At 44.0% G+C, this 26,018-nt stretch overlaps 1 protein-coding gene and 1 pseudogene across 6 annotated transcripts in view; both read left to right on the plus strand.

The window, feature by feature from the left end:
* Nucleotides 1-26,018, plus strand: part of WTIP (WT1 interacting protein) — a 79,283-nt gene that overhangs the window by 24,238 nt on the left and 29,027 nt on the right. For 3 of the 6 annotated variants that reach the window (XR_011422290.1, XR_011422289.1, XM_023649515.2), the window contains one exon: nt 1,720-2,946. The exons of 1 other annotated variant lie outside the window; for it this stretch is intronic. Coding sequence is in view for 2 of the 5 variants with exons in the window: in XM_023649515.2 (XP_023505283.1) it covers nt 1,720-1,860 (141 nt within the window). In the remaining 3 variants the exon portion in view is untranslated. Of the gene's footprint in view, nt 1-1,719; nt 2,947-9,085; nt 9,586-26,018 lie in introns of those variants that run through there. 2 more of the 6 variants (XR_011422291.1, XM_023649516.2) reach the window with 2 other exon arrangements.
* On the plus strand, nt 7,672-9,079 carry LOC106782171 (beclin-1 pseudogene; annotated as a pseudogene).

A 26,018-nucleotide genomic window follows, 5' to 3' on the forward strand; every position in this document is an offset into this window, starting at 1 on the left:
TCATGTCTCTTGCCCAGTTTTTCATTGTTACAGGTAGGACGGACGGGAAATCCAGTCCTTCTTACCATCATGGCCAGAAGCTGGAGCCCCGGTGGGGGCATGTAGGCGGCTGTGGAAGCCGGGGGAGGAAAGGAGATCCTCCAGGGAGGGCAATAGGGGAAGGAGCAGGGCTCAGGACAGCCCCAGGAGCACCAAAATTCAGGGGATGTGTGGAGGCAAAGCAGCTACAGGGGGAGGCCGAGAATGAGGGAACAGAGAGGAAGGAGAAACCAGAAAGAGCCCCAAGGAGGAGCAGGAGGGCGTGGCAGCGAGAACTGGCCAGTAGGAAGCAGGGTCCATTTGGAGCCAGGTTGTCTTTTTTGGGGCAGGTGGCCTGATGGGAGCAGGAGTCCTGCTGGGGGAGCAGGAGCAGGCATGGGGTGCACAGTGGCCTTGGCTCCGCTCCGACAGGGGCATCCTGCTCTGCTGTCTCGCTCTGCTGTCCTGGGGACCGTGCCGTCCCCTTGGGATCGCTGAGCACAGTCCTTAGGGAAAGGATGCTGAGAGTCGAAGAGCAGGTCAAGCTGCTGGTTCACAGCGGAGTCCCGGGGCTGCTGTCCCCAGGGGGCCCCTTGGATGGGAACTAGGGTCTCCAAGCCCCCTTGTTCCTTCTCTCTGGCGTGTGGTGGTTAGTGGCAGGGCCCAGTCAGAGGGCTGTGGCAGGACAGGGAGGACACCTGGACGGGGTGACTTGGGACGTGATGCTCCGTCACAGCAGCCCAGCTCTGTGACTGGTGTGGCTCGGGCAGGTGTTGTTCTCAGGGCCTTTGGGTGACAAGCGTCAAAGCTTCAAGGCCAGAGTCTAGCCCTGGATGCAGTGAGAGGGTGACCTGGAGGGGCCTCCTTGGGGCTGGGGGAGCAAAAGGAAGGAGAAAGGCATCCCGCTGGTCTCACCCAGTGCCCCTGTCTCTGGCAGCACACCCTCCATGGCCACCCCCACTTCCTGCAGGTTATTCACAGAGTCATATAGGAATCATGTAACTTGTTAGAGGAAATTACCCTGTAAGATAGACCGCAGCAAGGGACATAAGTAGAACTCCTTGTTTACTTGATGTCTCTAATTCTTCTCTTCCATTGTCTCTTAAGGCCACTGGGGTCAGGCATCTGACGCCCCCCCACCCCAGGTCACCAGTGACCCCCATGTGAGGAGATCCGGGAGATGCTTCTCAGTGTCGCTGTCCTAAGTCAGCAACCTTCCACACGCTGGGCACTCCCCCCTTGATGCTCTCTTCGCTGTGCCATTAGGACCGTCCCTTTTTAGGTTTCCTCACTTGTATTTTCCCCTCAAATCTCCTTGACTCGCATCCTCTTCTTCCCGCCTCTTCGTGTTGGAGCCTTCCAGGCTCAGCTCTTTGTCTTCTTCTCTTTTCTGGTTATCTGCGCTCCCTCGGAGACTAACCTGTTGTTTCCTTGTTAAAAACTGTCAACTGTTTACGCTGATGCCCCATTTGCTGCCTGGTCCTCTGTCCACTTCCCGCCTCCTCACTGTCTCTCTGGATGTCTGAGAGGCACCTCCAGTCCGGGGTGTCCAGCTCTGGGCTCCTGATGCCCCGCCCAAAAGTAAAAGCCAGAGGCCCTGGGAAGTTGCTCGCAGCCCTGCAGCTCTGCCCCGCGTTGCTCTGACTGCCCTGCCAGGCTCCCCGTTGCTGACCTTACTGCTGGGGCTGTGTTCTTCCCTAGGACTGCGGGCTGCAGCTGAGCGGGGAGGACGGACGCCGCTGCTACCCCCTGGAGGGCCACCTGCTGTGCCGACGCTGCCACCTGCGGCGCCTCCGGCCAGGCCCGCTTCCCTCCCCTGCCGTGCACGTCACTGAGCTCTGAGCAGGGCAGGGAGCCCGACCTTGGGGGGGCGGGGACGGGGGTGTGGGTGCGAGTGTGAGTGTGAGTGTGGGCGGGATGGGTGGCCCAGGTCAGAGTCCGAGCTTGCGTGCTCCCACCCTGGCCCCACCCCACTTGCCCCCAGCTGCTGTCCGAGGGGCCGGCCCCGCGGCGAAGCTGCTTCTATTTATTCACCGTCTGTGCCTCCTCAAGCCGTGTCCCTTTTTCCCAGCTCTGCCTGCCCCCCACCCCACCCCAGCACTGGCCTCTGTTGCGGGACCGCCTGTGCCCCGCGGCCTCAGGGGCAGGCTCCCAGACCGGCTGTGGGTCACGGGGCTGGAGACGGCCTCTACCGCGTGCAGGGGCACGGGGTACACGGCCACCTTCCCCCGACTGGCCTCAGAGTGGTAGCCAGTTTCCCTGTTTGGAAGGGACCTGGGACCCCCTCCCTGAGCTCCCCAGGGAAGGGGGTGGTCTGGCAGGGGACTTGGCGGAGGGCAGGTGTGCAGTGTGCCGGCTGGTGGGTGGGAAGGCTGCTTTGTGTGGATGGGGTCACGGGAGGGTCGAGGAGTCACACCTTTGGGGAGAGGGGCCTGCAAAGGAGCCCTGCCTTGGCCATGGTGGTCGCTGTGGGATTTGGCCACCTGACATCTGATGGGTGTGTTAAGCCACTATCCCGCCTCATCTCCCCATCCCTGGCTCCTGGCTGGGGGACCATCCCCCTCCAACCACCCCATCCTTCACCTCGGGAGGAGAACCTTCTGACGCGGAATTCCAGCACAGGTCTCGTCCACAGATGCCGTGTGGGCACCCCCTGCATGCAGGGGGAGCACCTGGGCGGGAAAGCCCTGTCTATCAGGCCCCACAACAAAAGCAGAGGATTTGACTTAAATTAAGTTTTTCCTTCAAGAATATTTTCGTTTTCTTTAAAAGAATATAGTTTTCTTCTAAAACCTTGGCCCACAGTTGTTATTTCTTAGAAAAATGAGAAGTGCACAGATGTCCAATTGTATATCATACATCTAGTTTTCAGGTGGTAAAAACATTGTAGTTTAACTATTTTTGTATAAATTCCTCTAAAATCTCAAACTATGTGTCTGCCTTTCAGACTTGAGCGTAGTGTGGGGTTCTGTCTGTGTCTTGAGAGCCGTGACCTAAGGAAATGTGGTTTGGGGAGATGGAGATGCACCTTTTCCTCTGAGTACACGTCAGCCTGGGGAGGCATGCACTTCACTGCCGCTCTTGCTGGGTTTGCACTTGGGGGGGTCAAGACACCCCTCATCTGGATGGACCATCGCAGTGGTTCTCATGGGGTGTTGTGACATAAGTCCATCTGGTCCCGTGGGCACCTGAAGCGCCCCCTGTTGGTTCCTGCTCTTGTCCTCTCTTCTCCCTGCTGTTAGCTGTGGGCTTTTTTTGCTTGTAGGGTCGTCCATCTGGGGGAGCCAGTGGTAGGAACCAGAGTGTTGTCTGGGAGCGCCCACTGGGGTGCATAGGACGGCTGGTGGCAGCCAGCGAGGCTGGCTGGGCTGAGGCCTGGGGTTGGGGGTTCCCCTGGTGGGCTGAGGAAGCAAGAACGTGGGGAGTTTGGTGATTGTTAACCAAGTATTTAAATATGGAGGTCCTGAAAAGGTGGGTGTGTGTCTCCCGAGAAGGGGACTTTGACAGGATCAGGGTGCCTTCTTGGAGGAGGTGATCCTAGTGGGGCAGGAGAGTGAATTCCAGGAATGGAGGCTGTTTTCTGGCTTTGTCTTCCTCCTGAGCTGGGCTGCTTGGCCTTCTAGCCAATTATCACAAAGCTTCTGATTGCCCTCTGATTTGTTTCTGATGTCGAAGCCGCTTTGCCCTTGGTTTCTCCTGGTTGTGAATTCAGCCCTTCTCTTTTCTCTTCGTTTGTGGCTGTCTTGGAGGTGGCCCCTGACCTTCCAGCCATGGCGGTCACCATTGCTTTTCATACCTGCTCCATCCTGGTTACCAGGCTTCCCTGCCCAGCTGGATGGAGTTGTCACAGCTTGGAGCCCCCTTCACATTTATGTTCCATCCTTGTTAGAAGCCCGAGACAAGGGAGTGCATGGCCCTGGGGGGCAGCGGCCTCATCTCTGGCTGCTCTTTGCCCTTTCTCTCTGGGCTCCAGGGTCCCAAATTGCCTTCTGTCGGGACTGGTGACCACCACCATCCCTCTTACCACAGAGCCTTTGCACTCCCTGCCCAATGCTTTAACTCCTGGTTACATCTTTCAGATCTCAGCTTCGTGAATAAACCAGGCTCCCAGTTATTAGACTTCACTGAACACCCAGAATTTTTGGTGGGCCCCTGCTCCCCAAGCTCATTTTCCAAAAGCGGCATCTTCCAGGCCATTTTCAGGAGTTACGCTGACCTGGTGGTTTCTGAGACTGAGGGAGCAGTGTGAGAGCCAGGCTGTGAGCCAGGTGGATTGTCCATGACCCTCCGACCCCAGGTGCCAGACTCACCTGTCTCTTGGATACCTCCCCTGATGTCAGCACCTGGGGACCCCTCCACCTGCACTTTCATGTCAAGAGAATAAGAGTGCTTACTGTAAGGATGTCCATCTCCTCACGAGATGGCGAGCTCTCCGCGCTGGGGGTGTCTGGCTGGTTCACTCTTGTCTGCATGGTCTCTGGCATATGGTTGGAACTACAGCCTGAGCCAGACCCTGTCCTGGCCTTCAGGGTTCTGAGTTAGGGTCTCCCCCTTTCCCCTTGGTTTGAAAGTGCAAGTGCAGCCTGAGTTGCCCAGTGAAGGAGCCACAGGTGGCCTATAGAGGCCCAAGAACACGAGTATGCACAGATACTATACACACTGCACATCGAGTGTGTGCCTGTGAGCCCCAGGCAGTACACGTGTGTGTGCCTTTGTGCAAGGCCCTCGGTTCAGTGCTCATGCCTAGAGGCCAGCCCTCCAGGCCACTGCTCTGTGTGTGTGTGTGTGTGTGTGTGTGTGAGATGTTGGCAGGGATGGTGGGCTCATGGAGGCTTCTGGGGGTGGGTCTTGGGCATGGGGTGCCCTCAGGGTCCTAGGCTAGGAGGGGATGGTGCTGAGCCCTCCTGCTCAGTACTCCTGGCCTCTCTTGGGCCAGGACACGGGTGAGAGCTTGCTGAACTGCAGGTCACCTGGAGCGCCTCCTGTGGGCTTGCTCTCCCTGGAAGGGGATGGGCAGTTGGGGCAGTGATTGAAGGGAGCTGGGAGGGGCTGGCCTGGGAATCCACAGCAGCAGGGGTCTGCAGGGCAGCTTGGGTTACGGAATGACTCGAGGTCGGTGGGCCTGTCCTGGTGGTGTTGGGGTGAGTGCTGTGATGTGTGGGGCTGTGTTCACCATCTCCCCTCCCACCTCAACCCCCATCCCTGAGGCTGGTCCCCGGCTCTATGCAGTTCTAGTTAGCAGATGCACTTGGGAGGGGCCAGGGCTGTGGTGGCTGTGGGGGTAGGAGTAGATTCAGCTGGTGGGGGGCTCCTGGGGGACTTGGGTTGGGACTGAGGACAGGTCTGGGAGTGGGGGCAATGCCTAGGTCGCTGGTGACCTACCTTCCACCCGGCGCAGCTCTGGAGGACCCGTCCCCGTATGGTGTGTGGGCATCGGGTCTGCATGCTCCCTGAGTGGGTGTGGTGAGTACCTGGCTGGGAGAGGGGTGTGTGTGCACGTGCTCTGGGGGCTGGGTGAATGCTCAAAGCAGGACTGGTGGGGGGCTCAGAGGTGGGAGGGCCCATGTGGCCTGGGGTGGAAATCGGGGGCTCTTCCTGTGCCATCTTGGGAGGAATTGTGTGTGGCACTGTCTCCTGGGGTAGCAGGACCAGTCTGAGGCAACAGGCCCTCACCAGGTCCCTGGTTCCTGGCGACAGAGAGCCAAGGAGGTGTGTGAGAACCTGGAGAACCCAAGGGAAATCTAGCTTGAGCCGGAGGTGCCTTTTCCCCTTCTATCTTCCTCTCCAGCCCTCAGCACACCACTGGGCTGTCTTCCTTAAGCTGGGAGTGTGTGTCACAGGCGAACCCTCTCCTGTCCTGCAAGGAGGGTTACCCAGCAGGGCAGAAGGGGCCTGAGAAGGTCATCGGGGACATCAGGGTGTGTCCCTGAACGTCTGGCACTTGGGGGAGAAGCTCTTCTCAGTGGTGCTGGTGCGCCTGTCACATACTCCCACACCAGTGCACACTCCTCCACGCCTGCTGTGCAGATGTACCTGCCTGTGTCGCACACACCTGCCCTGCCCACTGCTTACATGATTGTCCTACAAACTCCGTCTTGCCTGCCTGAAGCTACCTGCCACACACCTGTCACAGGCAGCTGGGTGACACAGCTGGCTCACTCACCTCTCTGTGACAGCACCTGGGCCATCAGTGCTCCCGTCCGCTGTTGGTTTTGAGGACCCTGAGGGTGGGGCTCAAACCCCGGGAGAGGCATTTCACCAGGTCCGAAGCTTACCCCCTTCAATCCCAAACTGTTTTGGAAGCTTCCTTTTCCTGCTGAGCAACGGTGCTGATCCCCTGGGCCCTCTGCCCAGTCCCTGGCCTGGTGTTGCCACGTTCCTGAGCTGTGTGACTCTCACCTACGCCTCTTGTCCTTGCAGCCAGGGCGGGGCTTAGAGTCTCAGCCTGTCCCCGAACCACCCCTTGCCGTCGCCCTGCCCAGCTCGGCTCAGCTCTCTCCTTCCATCCCCCAACCACTTGGTCAACTCTGACCCTGAGGACAGGGAATCACTGACCCTGGGGAGAGGGGCTCCCTCCGGGAGTGGAGGGGATCCCCCTGGCAGAGAGGCAGAGAGGGCTGTGTCTGCCATGGAGGAGATTAACCTGACCAGGCCTACACCATGCGAACTGGGAGGCAGAGAGATGTCGCTGACCTTGTCATGTGTGGGGGTCCGGGGCCACCCATGTGGACGTGGGGCCAGAGTCCTGAGGACACAGGGAAGACCACAGGAACCCTGGGTAGGGATGTGGGAGTCGCACTGCTAGGGGTCAGTGGGGAAAGACTGCATTTAGCTGTGACGAGGACCCCCTCCCCCCCTCCCTCCCTTTCCTTCTTTCTTCCTTCTTGCTCTCTCTTGTTTTTAAAAAAACATATTTAAAGACTTTATTATACTTGGTCTGACTGGGACAAAGAATAACTCACTGGCTTTTGAACTGAGCAACAGGGTGGATACACTGCCATTTCCCTGGAGGGGAAGACGCAGGAGAGCAGGTTTGTGTGGGAGTGTAAATCAAAAATTCTGTCTTGCCATTGGAGACGTCTGTCCCGTGGAGCAGGCAGTTGGATGTATGAGTCGAGCTCGGGGAGAAGTAAGGGAAGGAGATAGACATTTTGGAGCCATGGCTGAGATCACGTGGAAAGGATGAGAGCAAAGAGAAGGGGCCCCAGCCAAGCCCTGAGGGGCTCCCACATTTACCCCTGGCAAGGGGGATGGAGCAGGGCAACCAGTGAGGCGGGCTGGGGATAGGGAGAGGGTGGCGTCAGAGAAGCCTTGAAGAAGGGCTGAGGGAGGAGACGGGCTGCGGCAGGCGTTTTGGAAAGATGGGGATGACCGGTGACCTTGAATGAAGCCGTCTCAGTGCAGCAGTGGGGGAGACCAGGCCAGAGCCAGGGGGATGGGGAGCGGGAAGGAAGGGGAGGCATCAAGAGTGGCCAACTGTCTCTAGTGTCCCTGGGAGGGGTGCAGCAGTTGAGGGGGCTTGGGTCGGGGGAGTTCTTTTGGGATGCTGAGGCCTGTCTGAGGCTGCCTGCCCATGTATGTAAGAGCATGTACACCCCACATGGGCATTTCCAGGGTCGTCTTCCCCCGAGACCCCACTCTCCATGGGGTTGGGGTCTGTGACTGCAGTGGTCACAGCTGTACACAGCTCCTTGCCCAGCATGTGGTTCCTGAGGTGCTGCTGAATATTGGTTAAATGAGTGGATCGGTCCATGTAAGGCACTTAGTACACTGATAGGTGCATAGCAGATGCTCAGTAAAATGACTTACTCTTGTTGGGTGGGCTGTGAAGTAGCTGAAGACCTGGTGACAGCAGTTCTGGAGGCCTTGCTCTGGGCCGACCTGAGGCCATGGTACCGCCACAGTAGACTGGACCAGGATGGTGGCTCCAGGTCCCGAGGGATGCAGCAGTCACAGACTCCCACAAGCACCGTGCAGGCCAGCTTCGTGTGCCAGTGCTGCAGCCAGCCCCCGAAACTGGACCACGTCACCATCCAGGAACTCACAGCTCCATCACTCGCCCCAGCCCAAGAGAAACCAGGAGAGACCCAGGGGGAAGAAGCTAACTCAGGGGAGGAGCTGTTTATCGAAACCTGCCGGGATGGTCTGTCTGGCAGATTCATCCCCCAGCCGGGATGATGTCTGCGGAAAGTACCAGCAGCTTCACTCTGACCGGGGAGGCATCCGACGGTGGCGCCATGGAGAACAGAGCTGAAGACTGAAGGTCACTGGGTACCTTTTTGACATCCTGTGGGGCCAGACAGATGTGGGATCACTACTGTGTGAAGAACGCACAGATTTCTCTTTTAGACCACGTCAGTGGACATGAGTGTCAGAACTGCCAACGCTGTTTGGAGGACTTGAGCAAATGAGTGAGGATGACACTGAACAGCTGCTGGTGGAGCTAAGGGAGTTGGCACTTGAGGAGGAGAGGCTGGTCCGGGAGCTGGAAGATGTGGAAAAGCACCCTGACACTGTGGCAGAAAATCTTGAGAGGGTCTTTTCTGAGGCTGAGAGACTGGATCTGGAGGAAGCTCAGTACCAGAAGGAACACAGTGAATTTAAATGACAACAGCTGGAACTGGAGGATGGGCTCAAGAGCATAGAAAACCAGATGTGTTATGCCCAGATGCAGCTGAAGAAAATCAATGTCTTTAATGCGACCTCTCACATCTGTCACCGTGGACGGTTTGGCACAATCAGTAACTGCAGACCTGGTCGCCTGCCCGGTGTTCCTGTGGAATGGAATGAGGTGAATGCTGCTTGAGAGGGGGCGGGGTTGCTGCTCCATGCCTCAGCCAATCAGATGGGTCTGACGGTCCAGAGGTATTGACTTGTTCCCTGTGGCAGCTATTCATATCTGGCCTCTGACTGCCAGATCTAAGGAGCCGCCATTGTGTCATTCTGCAGAGTTGTGGTTTTTCTGGGACAACAGGTTTGCCCATGCGGTGGTGGCTTTCCTGGGCTGTGCCCAGCAGTTCAAAGAAGAAGCTGAGAAAGATGAAACACCTTTTTGTCTTCCTTACAGGATGGATGTGGAGAAAGACAAGCTTGAAGACATAGGAGGCAGCGGTGGCTTCTGTTCCATCAAAACCCAGTTTAATTCTGAGGAACAGAGGAGAAGAGCTCTCAGGGTCATGCTGAGGAGTCTTGAGGGCGGTCTTGCTGGACCTCCTAACAGTTTCTTAACAAATGCCTTCTTTTTTTCTTCTTCTTCTCCCCAAAGCCCCCCAGTACATAGTTGTATACTCTAGTTGTGAGTGCCTCTGGTTGAGCTATGTGGGATGCCGCCTCAGCGTGGCCTGATGAACAGTGCCGTGTCCGTGCCCAGGATCCAAACCGGTGAAACCTTGGGCCACCGAAGCCCAGTAGGTGAACTCAAGCGCTTGGCCATGGGCTGGCACAAATGCCTTCCTTTTTTCCTTAGAGAGATGCTCGCCTTAAAGGCTTTAAATTTTGTTTTGTTTGCAAAACAAGATGTTTTAAATTAAATTCCGGTAATATCACACAGCACACGTTTACAATACCAAAAAAGAAAAAAAGCCACGAAAGCCACTTCATTTTAAAATATCGGACGATAGTTTGCATATGATAGTTTGCAATGTGCCCTGTATAGCTACCAGCCTTTGTCACAGATCTGACTCATAATCCCATGCCTGCTCTTCTCTCTCCGTTCAAAACAACTAATTTGTTTGCTTTTTTAAAAAACTCAGTTGAGTTGAGATCAATGTGTTTTCACTGGATTTTCTGTCTCTCAACTTCCTGTTCTTCCAATATGAGATAGAAACTTCTGTCTCTACTGGGGCGACCAGCTGTGTGGGACACCCAGTGGGGTAAGGTGAGAAGATGACATGGAAACTGTGCCTGGTCACCGTGGGGTGTGGTCAGAAGCTTGGAATTGAACCCTTCTTGCCTGGTTACTGATGCCCGCTCTGCTCTGTGTTAGAGAGACGAAATGGTGTTTGATACCATTTGAGACATTATGGAGAGATCTAATTAAATGTAATAAAAGATTTGCTGCAGTCTGAAAAAAAAGTGAATTAACTGTTACCACTTAGGTGAGTGGATGTAGGATAAGGCATTTGACTGTATGTGGGTCCCTGCGTGGGGCAGTATCTGTGTCACTCAGCAATGGTGTGTGTGACTCTGCATGCATGGGCACACCCTGTGTCCGTGAGACCTGCTGATGTTTGGCTGGGCTGTACCTGCTGGGGGCACACAGGACTCAGAGACGACACAATGTAAAGACTGTCAGGCTCCTGCTTTCGTGGTCCAAGCCAGACATTAGTCTGGCCTTGAGGTCACAGTGGTGTCCCTGACTCAGGTCAGCCCTCTCCTGAGAAGGGGCCAGTGAGCCAACTGCAGACCCTGTGTGTTACCCCTGGGGCCACGTCTACGCTGGTGGACGTTCAGGGCCAGGGCCATCTGAGCAGCCCTCTCTGCAAGTCCCACCCTGGGTCACACACCGTTCTGCATCTCTTCCCCTCCTCTGTGTGCTGCAGGGGCTCGTCCCACCCCTCAGTCCTGCTCTGAACCTCCTTTGCCTCATCCTGGTTGTCTGCCTTCCCCACCCAGCCCAGTGCTGGGGCAAGACCCTTTCCCACGTCTTCATCAAGAGGAAGTGTGGGCCCCTTCCTCCCTTTCCTTCTCAAACATAAGCTCGTTGGCCTGCAGCAGCCCTGGCCTCCCCCTGGCCACCATCATAGGGAGAGTGGCTTGTAAGGATGTTCAAGCTTTGCCCACCCTAAAAATGCTCCCTAGACCCAGAACCCTGTCGCATTGTCCTGACCTTGGGGTTCAACTTGAAGTCATGATTTTTCTTTTTCAATTTTGTATCGAGAGGTATTTCGTGTATAGTGAGGATCAAAACATATATATATACAGTTTAAAGAAAAGGAGAGCACGTACCGGTGGATCTTCCCAGCCTGAGAAATGGAACATAACCAGCATCCCACAGGTGCCCTGCTCCGGGCACATCCTCCTATGGTTACCCTCTCCGGGGTGACTATTGTGCTGAATCATGTTGATCTCTCCTTCACTTCTCTCCATATAGTTTTACCACCTATGTGCGTGTTCTTAAATTATTGCTTGGGATTGAATGCTTTGGGATTTTATATTAGTCAAATCACCCTACCTGTTTTCTTCTGCATTTACTTCTGCTCAGCCTTACATTTTAGAGACTTATCCATGTGTGTGTGTTGGTGTAGTCATTCATTTTGATTGCTAGGTAATATTCCATTGATGAAGACAGCACAAGCAGTTTAAGCATCATACTGTTGATGGCTATTTGGGTTGTTTCTAGTTCACAGCTTGTATAGAGATCATATCTGTGCACATCCTTAGACATTCTTATCTTGCTTCACATATTTAACAATTTCTCTAGGATATATACCAATGAGTCATAGGGTATGTATAATATTTAACTTTTCTAGATATCATGAAATTGTTTTCCACAGAGATTGTAACAATTTATGTCCAATTCAAATTCAAGATTACAGCATTTTTACTTACCTTCTTCTATTTTACCTCTATTATATTACATCTAATCTATATTGTATATGCATTCATTTATATCACATTTTTAAAGGTAAAATGCATCATGAGTTTATACTGATACTTCCAATTCAATTCAAGACTATAGCATTTTTGCTTAACCTCTCTTTTCTCTTCTATGTTGTGTAACATCTGTATTTATAACATCTGTGTTTCCTTCTAGGTGTTTTACGGGTTCAGGTCTTACATTTAAGTCTTTAAGTTATGTGTGTCAATATTTTATGCCTTGTTCGAGCCTTAAATTTAAAACATTTATATACAGTAAAACTTAGTCTTTTTGATATAACTTTCTATAATTTCAAAAAATACATTTTCCCCAGCTTTATTGAGATATAATTGACATATAACATGTGTAAATCTAAGTTATACAATGCGTTGATTTGATAGTTATATATTTCAAAATGATTACTGTCATAGCATTAGCTAACACCTCTGTCACATCACGTAATTACCATTTCATTTTTGTGGTGAGAATATTTAAGATTTACTCTTTTAACAGCTATCAAGTACTGTAGATAATATGGTATTGTTAACTATAATCACCATGCTATAACTTAGATCCCCAGAACTTATTCATCTTGTTACTGGAAGTTTGTACCCTTTGACCAACATCTCCCCATTTCCCCCACTCCCAGCCTCTGGTTACCACCGTTCTACTCTCTGTTTGTATGAACTCGGCTCTTTTAGATTCTGTGTATAAGTGAGATCATACAGTATTTGTCTTTCTCTGTCTGACTTATTTCAAGTAGCATAATGCCCTCAAGGTCCATCCATGTTGTCACAAATGGCAGGATTTCCTTCTTTCTCATGGCTGAATAATATTCTATTGTATAGATGTACCACATTTTCTTTATCCATTCATCCATTGATGGAGATTTAGGTTATTTCTTTGTCTTGGCTATTGTGAATAATGCTGCAATGAACATAGGGGTGCAGATATGTCTTTGAGATAGTGATTTCATTTCCTTTGGATATTTACCCATAGGTGGAATTGCTGGATCGTATGGTGGTTCTATTTTTAATTCTTTGAGGAACCTCCATGCTATTTCCCATAGTGGCTGTGTCAGTTTCCCACCAATAGTGCACAAGGGGTCACGCTTCTCCACACCCTCCCCAACATTTGTTTTCTTTTCTCTTTTTTTAAATTAAGATATAATTGACATATAACATTATATTAGTTTCAGATGTACAGTATAATGATTCAACCTTTGTATATATTGTGAAATGGTCAGATGTACACTATAATGATTCAACCTTTGTCTATATTGTGAAATGGTCACCACAATAAATCTAGTTAACATCCATCATCGTACATAGTTACAAATGTTTTGGGGTGTGATGAGAACTTTTAAGATCTACTCTCTTAGCAACTTTGAAATATGCAGCACCATGTTGTTAACTATAATCCTTATGCAGTACATTGCATCCCCAGAACTCATTTATTTAACTGAAAATTTGTACCTTTTAACCCCGTTCACCCATTTTGCCCACCTCAACCCCTCACCTAAGGCAACCACTAATCTTTTCTCTTTATGAGCTCAGTTTTTTTTCTTTTAGATTCCATATATAAGTGAGATCATACAATATTTGTCTCTGTCTGATTTATTTCATTAGCAAAATGCTCTCAAGGTCTATCCATGTTGTTGCAAGTGGCAAGGTTTTCTTCTTTTAATGGCCAAATAATATTCCATTGTATTATCTATACACAACATTTTCTTTCTTTTTTTTTAAGGTATATGTAGTGCCTTTATTTTATTATTATTATTTTATAATTTTTATGATTTTTGTAATTCAGATTCATAATAGTTTACACCATTGTGAAATTTCAGTTGTACATTATTTCTTGTCTGTCACCACATAGGTGCTCCCCTTCACCCCCTGAGCCCATCCTCCACCCCCCTTCCCCTGGTACCACTGAACTGTTTTCTTTGTCCATGTGTTTTTTTATACTCTGCATATAAGTGAAATCATATGATGTTTGTCTTTCTCATTCTGGCTTATTTCACTTAGCATAATACCCTCCAGGTCCATCTGTGTTGTTGCAAATGGGATGGTTTTGTCTTTTTTATGGCTGAGTAGTATTCCGTTGTGTATATATACCACATCTTCTTTATCCAATCATCGGTTGATAGGCACTTGGATTGTTTCCATGTCTTGGCTATTGTGAATAGTGCTGCAATGAACAAAGGGAACATGTTACTTTGGATTGTTGATATCAAGTTGTTTAGGTAGACACCCTAGTAGTGGGATAGCTGGGTCATATGGTATTTCTATTTTTAGTTTTTTGAGGAATCTCCATACTGTTTTTCATAGTGGCTGCACGAGTTTGCATTCCCACCAGCAGTATGTGAGCATTCCCTTTTCTCTATCCTCTCCAACATTTGTTGTTTTTGGTCTTCGTAATTACAGCCATTCCGACTGGTGTAAGGTGCTATCTCATTGTAGTTTTGATTTGCGTTTCCCTAATGATTAGCGATGTTGAGCATCTTTTCATGTGCCTGTTGGCCATCTGTATATCTTCTGTTGAAAAAGGTCTGTTCGTGTCCTCTGCCCATTTCTTGATCGAGTTGTTTGGGGTTTTTTGGTGAGTTGTGTGAGTCCTTTATATACTTTGGATATCAACCCCTTGTCTGATAAATGATTTGAAAATATTTTCTCCCAGTTGGTGGGTTGTCTTTCCATTTTGTTGATGGTTTCCTTTGCTTTGTAGAAGCCTTTTAGTCTGATGTCGTCCCATTTGTTAACTTTTTCTTTTGTTTCCCTTACCCGAGTAGACATGGTATTTGAAAGGATGTGGCTAAGACCGATGTCAAAAAGAGTACTGCCTATATTTCCTTCTAGGATTTTTATGGTTTAAGTTTTTACATGCAAATCATTAATCCATTTGGAGTTAATTTTTGTATATGGTGTGAGACAATAGTCTCCTTTCATTCTTCTGCATGTGGCTGTCCAGTTTTCCCAGCACCATTTATTGAAGAGACTTTCCTTTCTCTATTGTATGTTTTTGGCTCATTTGTCAAAGATTAACTGTCCATAGATGTGTGGTTTTATTTCTGGGCTTTCAGTTCTGATCCATTAATCTGTTTGTCTGTTTTTGTGCCAGTACCATGCTGTTTTGATTACTATAGTTTTGTAGTATGTTTTGAAGTCGGGGAGTGTGATGCCTCCAGCTTTGTTCTTTGTTCTCAGGATTGCTTTGGCTATTCGGGGTCTTTTGTTGTTCCTTATAAATTTTTTGATTCTTTGTTCTATTTCTGTGAAGAATACACCATATTTTCTTAATCCATTCATCCCTCAATGGGCACTTAGATTGTTTCCATATGTTGGCTACTGCAAATAATGCTGCAATGAACATGGGGCTGCATGTGTCTTTTCCAGTTAGTGTTTTCATTTTCTTCAGGTAACTATCCAGAAGTTCTCTTTTCTTTTTGATGATAGCCATTCTAACAGGTATGAGGTGATATTTCATTGTGCTTTTTGATTTGCATTTCCCTGATGATTAGTGATGTTGAGCATCTTTTCAGGTACATTGGCCATTTGTATGTCTACTTTGGGAAAATGTCTATTCAGTTTCTCTGCCTATTTTTTGATCAGATTGTTTGATTATTATTGAATGGTGTGAGTTCTCTATATATTTTGGGTATTAATCCCTTATCAGATATATGGTTTACAAATATTTTCTCCCATTCTGTAGGTTGCCTTTTCATTTTGCTGATTGTTTCCTTTGCTGTGCAGAAGCCTTTTAGTTTGATGTAGTCCCACTTGTTTGTTTTTGTTGCTTGTGCTTTTGGTGTTGTAGCAAAAAAATAGTTACTGAGACCAATGTCAAGGAGCTTCTTCCCTATGTTTTCTTCTAGAAGTTTTATGGTATCAGGTCTTACGTTTCAGTCTTTAATCCATTTCGAGTTATTTTTTTGTGAGTGGTGTAAGATAGGGATCCCATTTCATTTTTCTGCATATGGTTATGTTGCTTCTCAGCACCATTTATTGAAGAGACTATCCTTTACCCATTGAGTATTCTTGGCTCCCTTGTCAAATATTAGTTGACTGTGTATGCAAGAGTTTATTTCTGGGCTCTGGATTCTATTCCATTGGTCTGTGTGTCTATTTTTATGCCAGTACCATACTTTTTTGATTACTATAGCGTTGTAATGTAGTTTGAAATCAGGAAGTGTGATGCCCCCACTTTGTTATTTTTTCTCATAAATAATTTGGCTCTTCAGGACTTTTGTGGTTCCATACAAATTTTAGGATTGTTTTTTTCTATTTCTGTGGAAAATGCTATTGGAATTTTGATAGGAATTAACATCGAATCTATAGATGGCTTTAAATAGTATGGACATTTTAACAATACTAATTCTGATCTGCAGACACAAGATATCTTTCCATTTATTTGTGTCTTCCTCAATTTCTTTCATCAATATCTTGTAGTTTTCATTGTATGGATCTTTTACTTTCTTGGTTAAATTTATTTCTAAGTATTTTATTGTTTTGATGCTATTGTGAATGGGATTATTTTCTTTACTTCTTTTAGAGATCTTTCATTGTGTATGGAAATGCAACTTCTTTCTTTTTTTTTTTTTTTAAAGACTTTATTTTTCTTTTTTCTCCCCAAAGCCCCCTGGTACATAGTTGTATATGCTTTTTCAGTTGTGGGTCCTCCTAGTTGTGGTATGTGGGATGCCACCTCAGCATGACTTGATGAGTGGTGCCATGTCCGCGCCCAGGATCTGAACCCGCAAAGCCCTGGGCCGCCGAAGCAGAGCCCGAACTTAACCACTCGGCCATGGGGCGGACCCTAAATGCAACTTATTTCTGTATGTTGATCTTGTGTCCTGCAGCTTTACTGAATTCAAAATTAGTTCTAACAGTTTTTTGGTGGATTCTTTAGGATTTTCTATATATGGGATTATGTCATCTGCAAAGAAAGACAATTTTACTTCCTCCTTTCCTATTTGGCTTCCTTTTATTTTACTTTCTTGCCTGATTTCTCTGGCTAGGACTTCCATCATTTTGTTGAATAAAAGTGAAGAGAATGGCCACTCTTGTCTTGTTCCTGATCTGTGTCAAAGCTTTCAGCCTTTCATTGCTGAGTAGATGTTAGCTGTGGGCTTGTCATTTATGGCCATTACTCTGTAGTAGTATGTTCCTCTTATACCCAATTTGTTGAGAATTTTTATCATGAAAGGATGTTGTATTTTGTCAAATGCTTTTTCTGCATCTGTTGAGATGATTTCTATTCATATAATTTTTATGTTTCATTGTTAATGTGGTGTATCACGTTTATTGATTTGCTTATGTTGAACCATCCTTGCATCTCAGTGATTAATTTTTCTTGATCATGGCGTGTGATCCTTTTAATGTGCTATTGAATTCAGTTTGCTAATATTTTATTGTGAATTTTTGCATCTATATTCATCAGTTATTATTGGCCTGTAGCTGTCTTTTCTTGTAGCATCCTTATCTGGCTTTGGTGTCAGAATAGTGCTGGCCTCATAAAATGAGTTTGGGAGCATTCCCTCCTCTTCAGTTTTTTCGAAGAGTTTGAGAAAGTTTGGCATTAATTCTTCTTTAAATATTGGTAGAAGTCACCAGTGAAACCATCCGATCCTGGGCTTTTCTTTGTTGGGAGGTTTTTGATTACGGATTCAATTTCCTTGTTATTTGTCTGTTTATATTTTCCATTTCTTCATGAGTCAGTCTGGATTAGTTGTATGTTTCTGGGAATTTATCCACTCCTTCTAAGTTATCCAGTTTGTTGGATTATGTTGTTGCTTATAGTGGTCTCTTATGATCTTTTGTATTATGTGCTATCAGATGTAATGTCTCCTCTTTCATTTCTGATTTTATTTATTTGTGTCCTTTTTTCTAAGTTAGTCTAGCTAAAGGTTTGCAATTTTGTTTATCTTTTCAAAAAACTAGCTCTTAGTTTTCTTGTTCTCTTGTATTGTTTTACTAGTCTCTATTTCATTTATTTATGCTCTGATATTTGTTATTTCCTTCCTTCTGCTAACTTTGGCCTTTGTTTGTTCTGCTTTTCTAATACCTTGAGGTGTAAAGTTAGCTTGTTTATTTCAGATCTTCATTTTTTCTTAATGTAGGTGTTTGTTGCAATAAACTTCCCTCTTAGAACTGCTTTTGCAGCATCGCATAGTTTTTGGTATGTTGTGTGATTTTTAAAAATTTCCCTTTTGATTTCTTCTTTGACCCTTTGATTGTTCAGGAGTGTGTTGTTTACTTTCCACATATTTGTAAATTTTCCAGCATTCCTCCTGTCATCGATCTAGTTTCATATCATCATGTTTTGAAAAAATACTTGGTATTAATTCAATTTTCCTAAATTACTAAGACTTATCTTATGATCCATCCTGGAGAATGTTCTGTGTCTGCTTGAGAACAATGTGCATTCTGCTGCTGTTGGAGAGAATGTTCTGTATATGGCTGTTAGGTCCATTTGGTCTAAAGTATTGTTCAAGTCCAACATTTCCATGTTAATTTTCTGTCTGGATGACCTGTTATTGTTGGGGTATTAAAGTCCCCTACTATTACTGTTTGGTTGTCTGTGTCTCTCTCCAGATCTGTTAGTATTTGCTTAATATGTCTGAGTGCTCCAAGATTAGGTGCATATATATTTATGATTGTTATATTTTCTTGTCAAATTGACCCCTTTATCATTATATAATGATCTTCATTGTCTCTTGTTATCATTTTAGACTTAAAGTCTTCATTGTCTGATATAAGTGTAATTACCCATGCTCTCCTTTGGTTTCTACTTGCATGGACTATCTTTTTCTATCCTTTCACTTTGAGCCTATGTGTGTCCTTATAATTTTTATTTATTTTATTTTTTTTGAAGATTTTATTTTTTTCCTTTTTCTCCCCAAAGTCCCCCAGTACATAGTTGTATATTCTTCATTGTGGGTCCTTCTAGTTGTGGCATGTGGGACGCTGCCTCAGCGTGGTTTGATGAGCAGTGCCATGTCTGTGCCCAGGATTCGAACCAACGAAACACTGGGCCGCCTGCAGCGGAGCGCGAACTTAACCACTCGGCCACGGGGCCAACCCCCTATGTGTGTCCTTAAAGGTGAAATGAGTCCCTTGTAGGCAGCATTTAGGTAGGCCTTTTTTTTTTTTTAATCCATCAGTCGTTCTATGTCTTATGAGTGGAGAATTCAGTCCACTCATTTGGAGTGGTTATTGTTGGATAATGACTTGCTAATGCCATCTTATTGTTTTCTGGGTGTTTTGTAGTTCCCTGTTCCTTTCTTTTTCTCTTGCTGCCTTCCTCTGCGAGTTGATGATTTTCTATAGTGGTATGCATGATTCCCTTCTCCTTATGTCTTGTGAATCTATTATAGATTTTTGCTTTGTGTTTACCACAAGGCTTATATAAAACATCTTATAGACATAACAGTATGTTTTATACTGATAGCAACTTTGATCACATACAAAAACTGTACCCTTATAGTCACCCCCTTTATGTTTTTAATGTTACAATTTATATCTTTGTATATTGTATATTCATTAACAAGTAGCTATAGTTATTTTTAATACTCTTATCCTTTAATCTTTATACTATAGTCAAGTGGTTAATACACCCCCATATTATAGTATTAGAGTATTCTGAATTTGACTGTATATTTACCTTTCCCAGTGTATTGTTTATTCTTATATGTTTTCATGTTAATACTTAGTGGTCCTTTCATTTCAGCCTGAGGAACTCCTTTCAGCATTTCTTGTAAGGCAGTCTACTGTTGTTGAATTCCCTCTGCTTTTGTTTGTCTGGGATAGTCTTTATTTCTCCGTCATTTCTGAAGAATAACTTTGCCAGATAGAATGTTCTTGGTTGCCAGTTTTTTGCTTCAAAAACTTTGAATGTTTCTTCCCACTTTCTCCTGGTTTGTAAGGTTTCTTTTGAGAGATCTACTGATAACCTAATGGGAGTTCCTTTGTAGGTTATAATCTTATTTTCTCTTGCTGCTTTTAGGATTCTCTCTTTGTCTTTGATTTTTGACAGTTTTATTGTAATGCGTCTTGGAGAGGATTGTTTGGATTGAAATTATAGATTGACCTATTAGCTTCATGAACTTGGTTTCCAAATCTCTCCCCAGTTTTGGGAAGTTCTCAGCCGTTATTTCTTTAAATAAGCTTTCTGTCACCTTCTCCCTCTCTTCTTTTTCTGGAACTCCAATAATCGCATGTTGGTTCTTTTGATGATGTCCCACAGATCACCTAGGCTTTCTTTACTCTTTTTTATTCTTTTTTCTTTGTTCTTTTCTGACTGAGTAATTTCAAGGTTCCTATCTTCTAACTCACAGATTCCTTCTTCTGCTGGGTCTGTTCTGTTGTTGATGCTTTCTCTTGCATTTTTCATTGAATTCTTCAGCTCTAGAATTTCTGTTTGGATATTTTTTATGATTTTTATCTCTGTTAGATTTCTAATTTTTTCATATATTGTTTTCCTGATTTTGTTGAATTGTCTTTCTGTGTTTTCTTGTAGATCATTGAGTTTCCTTAAAACAGCTATTCTGGATTCTTAATCAAATAAATTGTAGATTTCCATGTCTTTGGGGTTGGTTGCTGGAAGATTGTTAATGATCTTTTGGTGGTGTCATGTTTCCTTGATTTTGCATGTTTCTTGGAGTTTTGCATTGCTGTCTTTGCATTTGAAGTAGGATCACTTCCTCTAATCTTTGCTAACTGCCTTTGGGGGAGAAATACCTTCTGTCTGTCCTGCTAGAGATTCTGAGTCTTTCTCAGATCTTGTATGGATGCAGTTGCTCCATGCTTCTTACTTTCTCTCATTGCAGAATTCTTAAGCTTGTATGCCTTTTCTTGATCCTACACTGCACCAGGCCAGCTGCTTATGGCCTCTCATTTGTTTAACTGAAAGTAGTGGTACAGCTCAAGTTTGTGGTTTTCCCCTGGCCCACAGACCTTGGCCTGTTTTCTCTGTGTGCTCCCTAGCTGTCTGCTGAAGCTCATTCTTGCTGCTGCCCTCAAGAGTACACCTAGGAGTCCTTCTGAGAATCCTGTTTTCTGCCCTCCCCATTTCCTCTCTCTCCCGAGTCATGGGGCTCCCATCTTAATTCCCTGGGTGCTGCTAGAGAGAAATGAGACTCTTTGTCAGCCTCTGGTGCAGCTGGGGGAGCTGGGTGTGCACTCACTTGCTCTCCTTTTCCCCTGCAGGAGAAATCAGGGCTGGAGAAGAATTTACTTAGCCTTAAGCTGTGCTGTCTTGGAGGAGGGATGAGGCAGGCAATATCAAGCTGTTCCTCTTACTCACACCGATATGTTCAAACTCATATATTTTTGCTCCAATGGAGTACTGGAACTTCTCCTCGTGAAACCTGGAGTTCCACAAAGGCTTTCTCACCCAAGGGTGACTTCCCAAGTCAGTGTTATCCTGGTGCTCCTGGACCACAGCAGAGAGGGGCTGCAACCAGTTCACAGGCAACTGCAGGGTCCACAGCTGATACCAAGGTCTGTCTGCTTCTTACCTGATGCACAGGTGGGTGAGCCACCTCTTGGGTCTCTTGGCATATGGTGCTAGATTCTACAACTCCCACAGAGGCACTTCTATTCATGAATGAATTCTGAAGGGTGTGTGTGTGTGTGTGTGTGTGTGTATGGAGCAAAAACAAAGGATGACTTATGCTGCCATGATACTGACATCCTTCAAAAAATACATTTTTTGTAGCATTTTTATGGGTGTCTGTAATTGTAACCACCACTACCACAATTAAGATACCACTTCTTTACCCTAAAAGATTCCTTGTGCTGTTTTTCTGTAGTCAAATATTCTCCTCACCCTTAATCTTTAGTGACCACCGATCTATTCTCCATTGCTATAGCTTTGTCTTTTCCAGTTGCTTGTGAAGAAATTTTGGGTTTGACTTCTTTCACATAGTCTCATGCATTTGAGATTGAGTCTTGTGGTAATGTGTATCAATAGTTGCCCCTTTGTAGATTATTGAGTATTATTCCATTGTATGGAGCAAAGTAGTTTGTCTATTTGCCTGTTCATGGACATTTGGGTTCTTTTCAATGTTTGGCTATTACAAGTAAAGCTGCTGTAGACATTGGTGACAAGTCTTTGTATGGGCATACGCTTTGTTTCCTCTTGATAAATACCTCGTAGTGGAGTGGCTGGGTTGTATGGTATGTATATATTTAGTTTTTAAAGTAACTGCCAAATTATTTGGTAAAACGTTTATCGTTTTGCAGTTCTGTCAGCAGTGTGAGAGTTCTAGCTGTTCCTCATCCTCACCTACACTTGGCGTGGTCAGACATTTAACTTCTAGACTTTTTAGTGGTATTTCATTGTGTTTTGAAAAATCTCTATTGCTTTTTAATTTCTATTTTTGAAAGCATTTAAAAAGTTAATTTTACTCAATAATTTTTTATTTTAAAATTCTAAATATGATCTTACATTTTTAAAGGCATTAAATATATTTGTTATTAATACTCATTTTTTCAGATATTTTACTTAGTGAAAATAAGATTACCTAATTTATGTTTTTTTCCTTGTTCTTGTGTGGCAATGTATTTAATACGCTTTTTATGTAGGTACTGGATAATAAGATATCTTCCCCCACTCCAGCTTTATTGGGCTATAATTGACAAATAAGAATGGTATATATTTAAGGTGTAAAATTTTATGTTTTGATATAGGTATACATTGTGACATGATCACAACCCTCAAGCAAATTAATGTATCCATTACCTCACAGTTACCATTTTTGTGTGGGTGGTGTGAACACTTAAGATCTATCCTATTAGCAAATTTCAAGTATTCAATATAGTATTGTTAATTATAGTCACCATGCTGTACATTAGATCTCCAGAACTCATTCATCTTGCATAACTGAAAGTTTGTACCCTATGACCAACGTCTTCCCATTGCCCCCACCCCATTTCCCCTGGCAACAATCTGTACCCTGCTTCTATGAGTTTGACTATTTTAGATTCCACATTTGAGTGAGATGATGCAGTGTTCGTCTCTTTGTGTCTGGCTTATTTCACTTAGCATAATGTCCTCTAGGTTCATCCATGTTTTCACAGAGGGCAGGTGTTACTTCTTTTTTTAAGGCTGAATAATATTCCGGTATCTCTATCTATCTGTCCATATATATAGGCATATATTCTATTATATATATAATTGCATTATATATTTATTATATATAACATGTATGTAATGTCTATTTATATCTATGTAATTTTATATAGACATAAAATTTCATTGTGAATAATGTTGCAATGAACATGGAAGTACAGATATCTCTTAGAGATACTGATTTCATTTTCTTTGGATGTGTACCCAGAAGTGGAATTGCTAGATCATATGGGAGTTCTATTTTTAATTCTTTTAGGAAACTCCATACTGTTTTCCATAATGACTGTACCAATTTACATTCCACCAACAGTGTACAAGGTTTACCTTTTATCTTTTCTATGAAAAAAATGCTTTTTACCGTTTATCTTTTTTGATAATAAATACCCAGAAGATCTCTTGTCTTTTTTCTGATAGCCATTCTAATAGGTGTGAGGTGATATCTTGTGGTTTTGATTTGCATTTCCCTGATTAGTGATGTTGATCACCTTTTCATGTACCTGTTGACCTTTTGTATGTGTTCTTTGGAAAAAATATCTATTCAGGTTTTTTGCTGATTTTTAAATTGAGTTATTTGGGATTTTTTTTTGCCGTTGAGTTATATGAATTCCTTATATATTTTAGATATTAACCCCTTGTCAGATATATGGGTTGCACATATTTTCTCCCATTCCATAGATTGCCTTTCACTCTTTTGATTGCTTTCTTTGCTGTCCAATGGCTTTTTAGTTTGATGTAATCTCACTTTTCTATTTTTGCTTTTGTTTTCTGTGCTTTTGGTGTCATGACCAAGAAACTGTTGCCAAGACAATGTCAAGAAGTATTTTCTCTACGTTTTCTTCTAGGAGTCTTACAGTTTTAGGTTTTACGTTTAAGGCTTTAATCTATTCCGAGTTGATTTTTGTATATGGTATGAGATAAGGGTCCAATTTCCTTCTTCTGTATGTGGATAACCAGTTTCCCAGTACTACTTATCAAAGAGACTATCGTTTCGCCATTGTTTATTCCTGGCACCCTTGTCAAAGATCAACTGATTGTATATACAAGTGTTTATTTCTGAGCTCTCTGTTCTTTTTCATTGGTCTGTATGTCTGTTTTTATGCCAGTACCATACTGTTTTGATTACTATAGCTTTGTAATATATTTTGAAATCAGTAAATGTGATACCTCCAGCTTTGTTCTTTTTATTGAAGATTGTTTTGACTATTCAGTGTCTTTATTGGTTTCATGTGAATTTTAGAATTGTATTTTCTATTTCTGTAGAAAATGCCATTGGAATTTTGATAGGGATTGCATTGTAGATCCCTATCATGACACCAAAAGCACATTGTAGATAGGGATTGAATGTGTAGATCACTTTGTATTGTATTAATATTTTAACTGTATTTTTCCCATCCATGAACACAAGATGTCTTCTCATTTATTTGTCTTTTTAATTTCCTTCATCAATGTTTTATAGTTTTCAGTATTCAGATCTTTCAACTCTTTGATTAAGTCTACTCCCAAGTGTTTTATTCTTTCCATTCCTAGTGTAAATGGGATTATTTTTTAATTTCCTTTTTGGATAGTTCATCATTAGTGTATAGATAGATATACTACTGATTTTGTATTTTGAGTTTGTATCTTGCAACTTTAATGAATTTGTAGATTAGTTCTAATAGTTTTTTTGTTGAGTCTTTAGGGTTTTCTATGTGTGTGATTATGTTAACTGCAAACAGAGATAATTTTATTTCTTTTCCAACTTGGAGACCTTTTATACCTTTTTCTTGTCTAATTGCTCTAGCTAGGACTTACAGGACTATGTTGAATAGAAATGGTAAGCATAGACATCCTTGTTTTGTACCAGATCTTAAAGGAAAAGCTTTTAGTTTTTCCCCATTGTTTATGATGTAATCTGTCGGCTTTTCATATATGGCCTTTATTGTGTTGACGTAGGTTCTTTCTGTACCTATTTTATTAAGAGTTTTTATTATGAATAGATGTTGAATTTTGTCCAGTGCTTTTTCTGCATCTATTGAGATGATCATGTGGTTTTGTCCTTCATTCCGTTAGGTAGCATAACAAATTGATTGATTTGCATATGTTGAACAATCCTTGCATCCCGGGGATCCATCCAACTTGGTCATGGTGTATAATTCTTTTAATACTCTGTTGGATTTTGTTGGCTAGTATTTTAAGGAAGTGTTTGTGCATATCTGTGTTTATTAGGGATATTGCCTGTAAGTTTTCTTTTCTTGTGGCACGATAGTGCTCTCATAAAATGAGTTTGGAAGTGTTCCCTCTTCTGTTTTTTGGAAAAGTTTAATAAGGATCAGCATTCATTTTTCTTTGAATGTTTGATATAATTCTGTGAGGCAATCTCATCCTGAGCTTTTCTTTGTTGAGAGGTTTTTGCTACTGCTTCAATCTCCTTGTTCATAATTGGTCTTTTCAGGCTTTCTGTTTCTTCTCTAGGAATTTATCCATTTCATCTAGGCTATGTAGTTTGTTGGCATATAAATGTTCATAATAGTCCCTTATGATTCTTTTAATGTTGGAGGCATCTGTTGTAATGTGTCATCTTTTATTTCTGATTTTATTAATTTGTCTTCACTCCTTTTTTCTTAGTTAATCTAGCTAAAGGTTTGTTGATTTTGTTTATCTTTTTTAAAAACCAACTCAATTTTGTTGATTTTTCCTATTGTTTTTCTGTACTCTCTTTGATCTGTTTATGTCCTAATCTTTCTTATTTCCTTCCTTCTGCTTACTTTGGGCTTAGTTTGTTTTTCTTTTTCTAGTTCTTTGAGGTGTAAATTTATCTTGTTTGTTTGATAGCTTTCTCCTTTTATAACGTAGGCATATAATGTACACTTTTATCATGTATAGCATAGTTACTGTTATACGCTTCCTCTTAAAACTGCTTTTGGAAAAAGCAAAAGTTTTGGTATGTTATGTTTCCAGTTTCATTTGTCTCAAATTATTTTTGATTTCCTCTTGACTCTGTGGTTGCTGAAGAGTACATTGTTTAGTTTCCATGTTTTTGTGAATTTTCTCATTTTCTTTATTTTTTTAATTTCTTTTTTTATCTTTCAGATGTACATCATAATATATTTTCTTGCTGTTGTTGCTTTCTAGTTTCTTTCCATTGTTTTTGGAAAAGATACTTGATATGATTTTGATCTTCTTAAATTTGTTAAGACTTGTTTTGTGACATAACATGTGATCTATTCTGGAGAATGTTCTGTATGCACTTAAGAAGAATGAATATTTTTCTGCTGTTGGTGGCAAGGTTCTCTATTTTCTGTTAGGTCCATTT

This window comes from Equus caballus, chromosome 10, assembly GCF_041296265.1.
Source record: "Equus caballus isolate H_3958 breed thoroughbred chromosome 10, TB-T2T, whole genome shotgun sequence".
In the NCBI taxonomy this organism is placed as follows: domain Eukaryota; kingdom Metazoa; phylum Chordata; class Mammalia; order Perissodactyla; family Equidae; genus Equus; species Equus caballus.